This window comes from Xylocopa sonorina, chromosome 7 (genome assembly GCF_050948175.1).
Source record: "Xylocopa sonorina isolate GNS202 chromosome 7, iyXylSono1_principal, whole genome shotgun sequence".
Taxonomy (NCBI): domain Eukaryota; kingdom Metazoa; phylum Arthropoda; class Insecta; order Hymenoptera; family Apidae; genus Xylocopa; species Xylocopa sonorina.
This window is the reverse complement of record NC_135199.1, coordinates 5,779,998-5,793,943: the sequence shown is the minus strand read 5'-3', so window position 1 is coordinate 5,793,943 and position 13,946 is coordinate 5,779,998. Positions and strand designations below refer to the sequence as shown.

Sequence of the window (13,946 nt, the reverse complement as noted above, 5' to 3'; positions counted from 1 at the left end):
TTTAATGAATATTTGCAGCCGATCATTTCTCTAGCAGATCTCTTAATAAAAATATTGTTTAATAGAATAAGTCATTGACAGATATTCTAAATCGTGTACTTGTACTGAATGTTACAAGTAGGACGTCAACATGACACCAGAAGGAAGTGAGATAGTGGATTTTATTGAACCACTTCAGAACAAAAAAAGTGATGTAGCTGAATTTTTTGCCCATACTAACATTTTAGTAACAGGAGGGACAGGCTTCCTGGAAAAACTACTCGTCGAAAAGTTACTCCGGTAATTTATTGTCATTACTTTTGTAATCATTCAATTTCTTAATATCCCAGATAACACAGCAAACTAAGGAAATATATAATAAATTATAATAAAACTAATATATTGCAATTTATTGTACTTATTATTAGTTGTATTGTAATTTATTGTATATTTCAATAGTTTTATTGCAAATTCTTGTATATTTCAGTGGTTTTATTATGATTTATTGTATATTTTAGTAGTTTTATTGTATTTTCCTGTATACTTCACTAGCTCCATTGCAATTTCCTGTATATTTCCCGCTTTAGGGGTAAGAGAGAGAAAGATATATACGAAAGCTATAGGGAAGAGTGAGACAGATGTTACCTACCCTACTGAAGAACCTCTGGCGCCATCTCTGTGAAAAGTGCTCAAACTGGTCGCACATCGTTATCGATAGCGAAGTAAACTACTGAGGACAACTAACGCCATCTCTGGGGAGAGTACTGAAACTAATTACCGACTTGTTTCAGTGCTTCTCCAAGAGATGGCGCTAGTTGTCTTCAGTAGTTTACTTCGCTGTCGATAACGATGTGCGACCAGTTTGAGCACTTTTCACAGAGATGGCGCCACGGGTTCCAAAGTAGGGTTGGTATCGTCTGTCTCACTCTTTCTTATAGCTTTCTCATACATCTTCTCTGTCTTACCTCTAAAGCGGGAAATATACAAGTAAATAGAATAAAACTATTGAAATATACATCCCGATAACACAACTTTGTTAATTAATATATATTTACAAATAATGAATAGTACGTATTGTGCAATTTGAATTGGAAAAGAACTAAAGGGTAAGAGCTGAATGAGTTATCAAATGTCATCCTACGCCACTGGTTAAAAAATTCATGAATGAACATATAACAGGTGTGATCCACTAGTGCTTCAGAATGTTGTGTTGCCGCGTGCCATCACAACCATCAACGAGATGGTCGAGTCGAAAGAAGTGATGTCGCAAGTAACGTCACAATGGTTTTATTGTGACAATGTTGTGTCAACAGTCGGGGATACCCTTTATATGAAAACAATTAAGATCTAATGTTTTGAATGAAGAAAATTATTTTATTGGTTCAAGGTGAAATTAAGAAAGAATGATCTGAAACTTAACTTTTTATTTTCTTGTCATTCTTAACATAAAATTATTATATTAAATTTCCATTATATTTTGTACAATTTTATTTGCTTGTGTTGCTTATTGTATGTATATTTGCAGGTCTTGTTCAGATATATCAAAACTTTATTCGATAGTAAGACCAAAAAAGGGAAAGTTCGCATCAGATCGATTGAAGGAGAATTTTGATTCTGCAGTAAGTAAAATAACAAAAAGAACGACCATGTGCAAAGGTAAATTAAATATGTATGTATTAAGTTTTTTAGATATATGATAAACTAAGACGTAAGCAACCAAATTTCTTAAGCAAAGTAGTGATGTTGGAAGGTGATGGAACGAAAGAAGAATATGGATTGTCACCGGAAGATAAGAATATTTTGAAAGATACAAACATCATCTTTCATGCAGCTGCAGATGTTAGCTTTCTTAGGAAAATTCGTGCAATTACAAATGTTAATGTTAGAAGCACGAAATTTTTGTTAACATTTACAAAACAACTACCAAATTTCAAGGTATAATAACATTGTTTTCCATAGACAAGCACATAAATAATTATTAATATCTTTAAACAGTAACATTTATAGGTGTTTGTATATGTGTCAACTGTATTTGCTCATCCTGGGCATAAAACTATCAATGAAATACATTACAAAGATGCTATTGATGGAGACAAACTATTAACATTAATAGACATTTTGGATGATAAAATACTTGACCAAATCACCCCTCTGTAAGGATGATTTAAATACAGTTATATATTTGAAATTTTTGCATAAAAATAATTAATTGCAAATTGTTTATAACAGATTGCTTAAAAATATGTGGCCTAATACATATGTGTTTAGTAAAGCAGTAGCAGAAAATCTTGTTCTAAAATGTAGTGACGACTTTCCAGTTTGTATTGTACGGCCTAGTATTATGATTGCAACAAATAAAGATCCAATTGTAGCATGGATAAACAATAAGACTGGAGCTACGGGTGCAACTTTAGGAGTTTATTTGGGTGTAGTACATACATTTCATTGCATACCAGAGTATAATGCACATGTAATACCAGCAGATTATGTTTGCAATATTATTTGCTCTGCTTGGGATACGTTCAACAGGTAAGCTTTAATTACATTATTTGTTTGATTTTAGAATTATATGATATCTATATTTATTGTATATAATTGTTTAATGAAATAATGTGTATATATATGTATATATTTTTTTTTTGTATTATAGGCTCCGTATTATTCATTATACAATTGTAGTAGTATTATTACTGTTACTCCTATGGATCACTACAATTTTCATAAGCTTCTTTTGGTCTGGCTGACCTTTACTGCATTAATAATTACTAATATTATTTGGTAATTATCTATTACTATAATATTATTATGTGTTACCAGCTTTCCACTGTTTTCTTAATAGATACTTTACGATGAGTAAACTGTTTCATTACTACGATGACAGATGTCGCCATAAACCTGTATGATCTCAATTTTATATAAAATATACGCGCGATTAATTCTTTATTTCGAAGGAATAGTTGTTTAAATATTTTCCTATTTATTTATAATTATGTTTTATCTTATTTTATTTTGTTTATGTTTCTAAAATACAGAGATATAATAAATGTCAAGTAGTTTATTAAATGTTCACTTTTTTTCTCAAATAAAACAAGGTGAAAGATAAACATAAAATTCAAATATATGTTACGTCGTATGTTTTATATCATATATATGATTTTAGAAAAATATTAATTTGTTGTTATATAAAATTTAAAAGATGTATGAAATTTATAATATTCTTATATGTAGATTGGTTGGTAGATGAAAGAAAATAATAATTAAAGAAAACAAAACTAATATTTATATTAGTGATTGATTACAGAAGAATAGGTATCTAAAATAAAAATCTATATCGTGGGAGTCTATCCACGATTCAAAGCCGCGCTTTTAAACAGGTGTGGTTATTTATTTATTTATATGCTGAGTACTGATTATATACAAATTACATGATTTATTATACTTTCAGGTTATTATTGATATTATTTTGCTGTCTCATTTTTAATCTTCCGTATCTTATTTAAATATTAGACATATTTCATCCATCTAATTTTGTTCGTTTCAGCGGAACTCTTACATATAAATTTGGTCCCATATTTATTGCGCGCAGATCAAAATAAATTCATTAAATGACTCGCAAGAAAGGTACAAAAATAATTTTTAATTGAAACCAAAGACAACGCATGCCAACATTTATTTAGACAACTGTTAAAATACGAATATTATATTCGACGTCGATAAGACCGAACTGGAAATAGATGTGGTTAAATAATAATAGTTAACGACGATGTTTATACTTTTTCGAGTGTCTAGTATTTACGATATTATCGGACAAATAAGAATCCGATGGAGAAACGGGAGTAGGGGACGAAAGGCAGATAAATATAGTATTAGTAATAATACAAATTGTACGAGGGGCAGATCGGCGGGTAAGTCGTGCGCCACCATCGTGTACGGAACGTCGGCGTGTAGCGCGATACGGGGATGGAGGCCGTGCGAGCAGGCGAGCGAGTCAAACGAACAGAGTCGAGGATCGAGAACCAACCGGCGACTAAGAAAGGCAGTGCATACCCGACTGCCGACACGAACGGATGGCGTACGTTGCCGCTCACGCCACGATTACCTCGTGATTTTCCTCCCTGTCAGATACGGTCACCGGCGTCGATCTCGTAACAAGTCACGCAGTATTTCGAATCAACCGATTGCGACTGCACGCGGTCGTGGTCCTCCAGGTCCTTTTAGTGACGTTGCGTGTCGCGTTCCGATCGCGGAAAAGAGAGAGAAAAGAACGAGCAACGGAACGAAAGGAAATATAGAAACGGAGAGGACGAAAGGTAGTCTTTTTTTCTCCTCGATTTTTACTTTAGTTCGCCGATTATCATCGCCGTCATCCACCGCATTTCCCCGTTTATGGACAGTACGTACACATACCGCGCACGTTCGTCTTCTAAACCACGTGTGTGCGCGCGCACGCATGAAATCCATCGACGCACGTACACATTATCGGATCAGTATCGCCGTGACTGGCGTGCGGAGCGCCCTCTAAAAGTCGTGTGTGCGCGTGCAACCCTATCGGAGTCCGCTGATGTTGGTTACCATAGTAGCGCGCGTGCCGATCAGCTGATCGTTGGGAACCGAGCGCGTTCGACCGTCGGCAGTCGGCCAACAGCGGCTCCGTCCATTCGTTGTTATGTGCGTTCTCCCTGCACGCATCCGCGCGGCTCGCTAACATTTCGCGTCGCGATTTGGTGATGAGCGAACCAACTCTCTCGTGAACATTCGGAAGCACACGAGCCCGAGGGAAAAGCCTTGAATGGGGTAGGAAAACTATGTGTAGATCGTGTCACACGATTCCATCCGCCGTTACCGATGCTGGAACGATCCACTGACATCCGCATTGTCGATCTAATCGATGGAGTAAACGTGCAGACGTTTCAGTCGAACACGGATGTGCGATACACAAGTCGGATATGCGTTAACGTTGTTTGAGTAATCCGCGGTGTGCTGCCTGGCGCGGAAAAGCCAATCGCGTTTTTCGTCGACGCGCGTATGGGTTAGCTTCGAACGTGCTATCGCACGCGCGACTACTGAGGCCTTGTCCACGATTCACGTCGTACGCATTTTACATTCAACCGTCCAGAAATGAAATTAAACGCAGAGATGTTTAGTGAATCCGAGTATTAATTGCCGTGCTATTCTCGTTGGTTGATCGTTGTACGGTATCTCGATGAAAATATCGAAAGTAGTTACGCTGTTAAACGTTCGAGAATCGAGCTACGGTTGAAAAGAAATTTATCGAAAGACAGAAATGTTACGTTCGTCTATGAGATCATCCATGCATTCTGAAACACGCACCTAACGACTTGAACATAATTTGACGGATAATGTAATTAACATACATACACCCCTCCCTCCTTCTGTTTCTGGAAATAGTAATTTATCGTGGTTCATGCTCGTAATTGTGTTGTCAGGTGATTTTACAAACGTGACTGACCTTTGGAGATCGTCAACGACATGCTACAAGACAAACGAAACAAACCGATGAGAGAACGATCGCTGAACAAAATAAAACAGCTACTGGAGAAACTACCGAGGTCACTGGTCGCCGCTGATCGTAACCAGTTAATTTGCAAACACCTGAACTCCGATGATCGAAGCTAAACAAGCATCGTAAAACCGCGACACGCGCGAAGATGAGACGCCATCGTTACGAACCGATCAGAAGATGGCATCGTAGCGTGTCTTTGGAAAAATATCGATATATCGATATAGTTACGTGTTAGGTGTCGCTAGACTGCAGTGGACGATGGCTGTGCAAACTTCGTACGTACAAAACACCGAACGGAGTACGTCCGTATTAGAAATCGCGTTCGAACTCGTTTCACAGAGTGAACACCGCAGAATGTAATTGTATGTTCCTTGTTTTTTTTTTTTTATAAACACATTTTGCCGATCCGTTTGTACCTGTGACAGATCGCTCGACCGCGTTAACCAACCGGACTCGTACTCGTTGTGAACACGGGAAGTGACTCAGTTTTTCATCGGACTTTCGTCAGAAGTGATTTTCATTTTGTTCGTGTGGTGTCTGCGACTGTTTCTTATGTACCAGCTACAACGATGACAGTTCGAGGTATTTTCTTGTTCACGCGGAAACCCTGTGATAATCGATGCCAGTAACATCATTACTCGGATTAAGTCAACTGTGAGGAGAACACCAGTGGTCGAAAATCATCTTGTTAGAGAGATTGGTGAGTACAAAACGTCTATATTTATCGCAACGGTAATCCAAATAGAAAGTGAAGATATCGTCCGGTTGTTGATGGCCAAGCGAGAGGTCGTACGTGTTAAGGCCTAAATTTGGTGTCGCGTTGAATACCTGATCAGTTTCCCGCCATTTTTTCTATCGATTTAAAGGACGCCAAACCCCCTTGAGCACTTGTTTTAAATGATAGAACAAAAATTCAACGCACGACGCGTCGCAATGCAACGGGTTGAACAGTTGAGCAAACAATAAAAGTTGCATAAAGTAATCATGATTTTTACGCTCGAAAGCATTAGTAAGTACGGCGAGCAGAATATAGACTTTAGTCAGTTGTCGAGTCGGCGAACCTCTATCGATCTTTACCGCTTGTCTGCGTCTGTCCTCCCCCGCTCCGTGTCACATAGGAATGCTGCGTTGTATTTCTGGCGTGGTTATTTCTTCAGTTTTTCGAGTACATCCGCTATCGTAAAACATCCGAACAAATCGATTAATTGCTACCGTTCGTTTATCGTATATTACAAATATTAGTGGTCTGCGTCGCGTGTATAGATAATTGAAAATATTTCATGTTAAAGAGTCGATGAATTGTGTTTGCTTGCTATCTGGCCAGTCGTGTACATTTCTAAAATATCTTTATCATTTTGGAGACACATGAGAATAAAAAGCAGAAATAAAAAGCAGAAGAGGGTTTTTGGAAAATATTTTTGAACTGTATTGTAAGTTATATGGTATTGGCTACAGTTAATGTTAAACAGCACCCGCATAATATTCAGTACGCACTTGATGATAAGCTCTCGGCAATAACCGACAATACATGCGATACTCGTCGTTGTCAGCTTTCAGTAACGTCCCATGATACGTTTTACAAGCCTCGTTGTCATTGTTCCGGGGAAAGGAAAAAAAATCATAAATTTTTTAAACAAAACATTTTATTTCTCTCTAACGAACATCGTTAAAGTTACCATTGAAATTTTTAGTAGCTCGCCTAGCATAATTTATTTTTAGTTTGTTATTGAACTTCAAATATAGCAGTCGAGTCGTTTTCGTAAATGTGAATATTTAAATGTAAACAGGTAAAAAGTAGACGAAAAGAATCTACATCTTACAGCTAATCTTAGGAAACCACGTGCAAATACTTGTGAAATCATATTTAAGATACGTTCGCCTTCGCATGGTCACTGTGATCAACTTAAATTCTTACAAACTAGTTTTTAAATATATGCAATTCTCGAGAGTGTACAACGTAAAGAGTCCTGTTCTCTTCGCATACTCCTCCCGAGACCTACCACCGTCAAGTACAATAAACTCGTATTCTGACAGGCTTTTAGCACCTTAGTGTCACGACGATAAACCGCATTTTTATTCGATTATGTGTCCGACAAACGACTGGCAATTGTTTGCGTAGTTTTTAATTACAAATCGCACTGGTATCACTTCACTTTTTTATTATTATATCGAGCACCTTTGGTATCATTATATTGAGATTCCACGAAAATATACGTACAGAAGAGGGAAGGGTTTCTAAAATGCATTGCACCGCGACATGGGTGTCGGTGTAACTGAAAATTATTTGCTGCCGCGACGGTGGTCCGAGATACGTGTACTTGTGGATAGATAGTGCAATATACTCAACATGCACAGCGAGGAAACTGCCAGGCGCATCTTAATTTGCGGTCACACGTTCCTAATTTGGTTTACTGACGGTTGTGCTCGTCCAACGAATAACATTCTGTCGCAGTTCTACGGACATTACGTTAGACGCAGCACAGTGGTGCACGCGAAGTACGAGACAAAGAGAACGGTGGTTATCAGCCGCTCCTGAATATTTCTGTCTATTTGCAACTTGTGGTCCACGGTACGAATTTGTATAATCGCAAGGTTTACAGTCGGTTCGTCGCCAACGCTTTGCACAAAGTTTGGTCAAAAGTTATCCGAAAAATTATTGCTTATATTAGTGCTAGGGTAATCGTGCTCGATCTGGGAGCTACGAGAATATCAAGTTTTCCCTTCGAACTAAAATCCACGATTGAGAACTGTCTGTAAAATCGTCCCATATGTTACGTACTGTACGGTTCCAGAAGCGAAACTCACGCTTCCTTCTAAGTTTACAGACTTCTCGACGACACTCGAATCGCTTGCGTTCCGTGTACTTATATTTACCTACAGGTTGAGAGAGTTCGAGCGAAGTAGTTTGTGGAATCTAAACGAATAAACAACCGTACGTTCGTAGGATAACTGTTAACTGTAATTGTATGTTTTTCTAATCCTCCTGATGAAGATGTAGGCGTGTGATTCAATTTTCGCCCATAGTCATTACTAATCTAATACGCTTCTAAGCCCGTAATTTAAAAGAGAAGGAAGTATAACAATCCACAGCAAGACTTACAAAATTCACGTGTAACTAATCTAATCGATCGAGCACCGCGCAGTGATCGAACTTTTTCAGTCGAATGGTGTGGAAATAAAAGACTTCTACGGAAACGGAACATCTCCGAAAAAGAGCGTATTTCTTTTCAGTAGAGGTACGTTCGTTTAGGTAGATCTCCGCTTTACACGACGGCAAGATAAACATCTGTCTGTCCGTTGTATTACACAACGTTGTTTGAACGCGGTGCACTTTAAACGAATTTTTCTTTCCCCAACGGACAAAGTCATGCCCATGATTTCCCGGCATTGATTTCGAGCGGATGGATCGAGGCTTATACACAGGGAGAGAACACACCTAACTGTTCCTTCGACTAGGCTCCTATCTTGTTGGCTGTCAGATTGTTGACACAGCCAGTGACACGTTTAATAGGATTATTTATGCTCCTAAAGGCGCTTAAATGGTCCCACGTCCGTATCGGCTTCATCTACCTGACGGCGCGTAGCATAATTATGTCGACACGGTTTGTATATCGGGCTCGGCGAACCAAGTGACAACGCCTAGACGTCCCTGATTTTGTCTTTACCCGACTTCCGACGTACACACTGAGACGTTTTAATCGCCTACGAACGCCACGGATCGCGGCAACACGTGCAGCATAACTTGTCCCGATGATTATTGACACGAATATCTCGCATCATTGCGCGCAGCCACACAGAACGAATAGGAATCGATCGGATAAAAGGTGTCCTCTTCGTTAACGACGATTCTGCGACTCGATTACTCGATAACGGTACTTCCAAACTTACGCTTTGTTGCAATAGTATCTTTGGTAGTAGATAATCCTGTTTATCTTATCGCGATATAAAATAATTTGCGAGTCTTGCGTTGTAACAAGCATGGAGATACTCCTCTGTCTATGCGTGCAATAGTACGCGATTTTACGTTCGCGAGCTTAATTATTGATATCTAATTCATCTGGTGCTACGGATATTTGATCTATGCGCGCGATCTATAACGTGTATGCTCCGATGCGTGTGTATACGTGTGCCAGTGTATCTCTGTAGGTATACGTGACGCAGGTAATTTGCGGTTTTGAGACGAGGCTGGATTCAGTCGGATAATGACCTGCTAGCACTCGTAACGTTAATTGCACTCGTTTCAGTCTTTTGCACAGAACATCACTGTGAACCGGGCTTCGCCTTGAATGCTCGAAGACGCCAACGCGAGCGCGAAACAACCGTGTGCGTACCAGCCTTTTCACGATCATTTTAATGGGACATAAAAAATTTACGCACCCATTAATCCCGTGGTTACCTTGGCATTAAGAACTAGTCGGATTTTAGGGCTACTTAAAATTGAAAACACTACATATAGTCGCTCGCGAAGGATCGCGCAGGCGTACAAGTTCTCTAGTTTAACATCTGCTCGAATATCTTAATTCACCCTTAATCGATCCCTTAATATCGAAGGGATTCGCTGGATTCTCTACGAATCTGCGATTATATACGACAACCGTCGGATTATGTTAAATCGTGTATAACTTAACGGTGCATTTAACAACAGTTCCCACTCGTTTCGCGGCTGCTGCATATAAAAAGCATTGATTTCCCGGGTATGCGAGGAGCGCAGAAGCGTGCGTTAATTAACCGTTTAATTGGCTTCGACACGGCGCCAATATCTGATAGAACAAGCTTAGCTCGAATTATAAAATCGCGTATTCGTCGCGATCTCCCGGGTAACGGATAAAAATCGAGATATCCCGTCGGGAGTCGAAGAAATTCAATGACTTTACAATTTCTCACCGCGTGGTTAACGGTGCATCGATGAAATGTCACGCCTCCTCTTTTCACGCGGCGTTGAAGATGCGTTCCTATCGGAGAGTGAAAAACGAAGAACCGCTGCTGGTGGCGATATAACGCGATATAAGCATGGATCACAGGCGACAACCGCTCATTAGCATACAATACGGGCTAATGGGATCGCACGCTGATGGCTACCGTTCAATACCGCGTCCCCGCGTACCTTTAGTCACCCTTTCGTGGGGGGGAAACAGCGGCGTCGATGCTATTAAAATCGTTCTACCGGTCCCGATTCATTTTTCCCGCCCTCGTGTTCGCCCTCAGTTTCACCGGTCGACGCTTTTACCACAATTTTACATTAATAACATTTCCTCCCATCTTTTGCTTTTTACCTGTCACTCCTCGTTCCTCCTTATCGCTCGTCCCAAGCGTCGTTCGCCAGGCTGTTTCGCGCTTGTTACACGTTACTTACGGCTACGCTTCGGCTGCACGTAAGCGCGCTGTCGATAGGAACAATGTCATTACTCGACAAAAGTGTCGGTGATTAATTCTAGTGAGTAATCCATGTATCAATTGTATCCGTTGTTCGTTGCAACGTGGCGACCTGGTTATTCCTGATAATGAAATTGATTATCTGCGAAACGTTCTTACCCGTTCGCGTCTGAACAGATAGCGGTACACGCGCGCGAACTAAAAATCGCCACGAACAACGCGCGGGGCGATACATGGAATTAAGTTTTTCACCTTGTTGTTTAAACGGGGCACGTATCACTACACGGGACAAATAAAGCTGACTCGTATCGTTTCAGCATTGTAACACTGACTGCCATTTACACGTCATCGCGTTATATACATATATTCCCAAGTAGGGACCTTCATTGTGTACCGTGCCGGTACAACGAGTGCGTGCAAATGTTAGTTTTAGTGCGAGCCAGTAAAAGACGCGAGGTGTCGTGCCCGTCATTGTAGTGCTTGCCTTTTTCTTTTTTCTCCTCGCGCAGTAGTTCCTTCTCGGTTCGCCAGTTTGTTGTTTCATTGCGTGTAATCTCGTCGGATTTTCAGCGGGGGATTATGAGAGATAATACGATAAGTCGGGGATTCCGAGGCGGGCGATGACAATGCAGCGAAGCACGAGCGCGGCGTCGAGTAAAAACGTGCATGGAAAACGTGGGTCGTTATCGTTCGCGTGGAGGACGAGCGAAAGAAATTGTTACACGGTGACACAATTAACGTTTTGTTCTGGGTTTAAGCTCGCTCGATACGCCGCGCAGCATTGATACACCTGCGTGGCCGTTTCGAACGGTTAATAATAACGATTCGCTCAGCCGGACGTCTCGTTAGTCCCCGTTTTCTAATTCGTAATCGCGTACGCAATTATCCGCGTACGAGACTTTTAAATTACTCGAAACTCCATGCGCGAGTTTGCCGGTACGTTTTATGTCGTAAAGTCAGTAGATCGCATACTAATAGCGCGGCGTGGTAAAAACGCCAATAGGTCGGCGATAAAATTAAATGAACACTTAGAAAACCGTAGCCGACGCGGTCCTGGCTGCGGAGAGCATAGGAGCAAGTAGCTGTCGATAATGAGAAACTCGATAAAAACGACCGAAACGTTTCGTCTCAATTGATGTACGTCCTGTCATAATTGATACTCTACCGTCTTGCTGCGTGCTCGCCAGTTTCTACTTTAAAGAGCGTTGGATTACGTTTAATGAGATGTTGCCTTTGACTTAACAAAAGGCGATTACAAATTCGTTCAGCCCAACGCGGCTGACCATTTGCCAACCGTTCCTTTCACTCTATCACGAAAAATTAGCCTGTTCCTTGATAGCCGTGGCAACGATTCTCAAAAGGAAATCGAGCTTTCTAATACATATTACTCGTAACTAATTATGCACACGGGTGCGATCCTCCTGCGTCGTTACTTTTCATTTACCATTTTCAACGTCGATCTCGATTAACCTTTAAGCTACGCGTCGTCTTACATATTACACCATCGTTAAAAATCAGCTGCAATCAATTTTTCGACCCAACTGTGCTGTTACTCGCTGTATTGTAATTTAATTACATTTTACACAAATTAGACGTGATTATACGTTTCTATTTTAACTCGATATCTAATTATAGGACTTACGTATCGAATCGACCTGTTCGTTTTTATATTTTTATGTAAGTTCGACAAAATATAATACAGAGAAAAGGTGTGAAGTACACGTAGTTACATTATGTAGGTACGTGGTCTACATTAACGCCTGGCGGATTGATGGGAATTTGCGGTATCTTTTGTTTTAATAAATCTTTCGCGATACATGCGTGTACGAACGATGAATACCGTGTATCTGTATCCATAACACGGTATTCCGTGCCTGATACATTCCTATTAAATGCGTTATTATACGGTATGTATTAGAAACCGCGCTTCCGAGCTACTAATGCGTTCACACGCGTGTATCAGCCATTCAACGGGCATTGTAACGTAATGGAACGAACGTGTTCCGTGAAAGTACTCGTTCGATCCCGGCCGATATGATTTTTCCAAGCCAGAGGTATTAATTACGGAATTAAGCTCTGTTCTTTCACTTTACAAGCGGCGCTCGCAACTTTGTAACGCGCGGAGCATGTCGCGCCGCGCTCGAATGATATAAATGCGTCGTGAGAGGTACATCGTCGTGGTACACCGCAGTCGTATTTAAATCCCCGCGAATATGAACAATTTTAAATGCGAGTGGAAGCGTGCATCGCGATACGTGTTAAAGCGCGCGTACAGCCAGTCGCAAGATTGCTCGCTCGATCGCCTCTTCAACGCGTTCCTATTCGCCGGCACCCGATTTAGACTCCGAGCCGACTAACTGTATTCATCTCCAACGTATCTTCTCTCGTCACTGTTTGTTCGATGGAAGCAAAAAAAAAAAAAAAAAGTAGAATAATTCGTTTTCTCGACTCGCTGAAGTTTCGTACATTTTCTGTGTTGCGTTCTCGATGACGGCTCGAATTTTGCTGCGCGGACTGTACGCGCGACAATGTGTCGCCAAGTTTGCTCGGTATGCTAAAACACGATTCGCTTTCGAAATAAATCGATAAGATCTCGGTCGAACAGATTTCAAATTAATGTCAATGCGGAGCGCCGCGCGAGCCACGAGCGGAGAGGGGCCTTCGTTAAATGCCCGTCGTGCGAGCCGGCGACGTTAGGCTGTTCTAACATTATTACGACGGTGTCGCGTAAAGTGGACGTTACGCGGATATAATATCTAATGTAACCCGAGAAGAAATTGAGAGAAGCATGCCAGATGACAAGCCGTTCGGTTTACGTGGAAACGATGTAATTATTTCCAGCTTTAAATAGGTCGGAACACGGATCGTTGTAATTTCAACGGAGCCAAATGGTTCTCCCGAGCTTTCTTTTTCGTACACCGACGTGAATGTACACCTTTACGCGTATCATGCCGAACATAATGTGTTAATATAATTGGCTTCCTTAATAGAGTCCCTGTTACACTTTCTAAGGCAATGATGAGCCGGCAGCCCGTTCGCGGCTCGCAGTAAGTTTAATTAACAGCATCGA

At 40.7% G+C, this 13,946-nt stretch overlaps 2 protein-coding genes across 2 annotated transcripts in view; both read left to right on the top strand.

The window, feature by feature from the left end:
• The first annotated feature begins 130 nt into the window (after positions 1-130).
• On the top strand, positions 131-2,512 carry LOC143425687 (putative fatty acyl-CoA reductase CG5065). The gene is made up of 5 exons (XM_076898688.1): positions 131-279; positions 1,505-1,598; positions 1,669-1,914; positions 1,987-2,132; positions 2,209-2,512. Exons 1-5 carry the CDS (start codon positions 131-133, stop codon positions 2,510-2,512), a joined length of 939 nt encoding a protein of 312 aa, XP_076754803.1.
• A 3,372-nt stretch (positions 2,513-5,884) lies between these two features.
• Positions 5,885-13,946, top strand: part of LOC143425085 (uncharacterized) — a 286,080-nt gene continuing 278,018 nt past the window's right edge. Inside the window, exon 1 of the mRNA XM_076897576.1 lies at positions 5,885-6,203. The gene's annotated coding sequence lies outside the window, so the exon portion shown is untranslated. The remainder of the gene's footprint in view (positions 6,204-13,946) is intronic.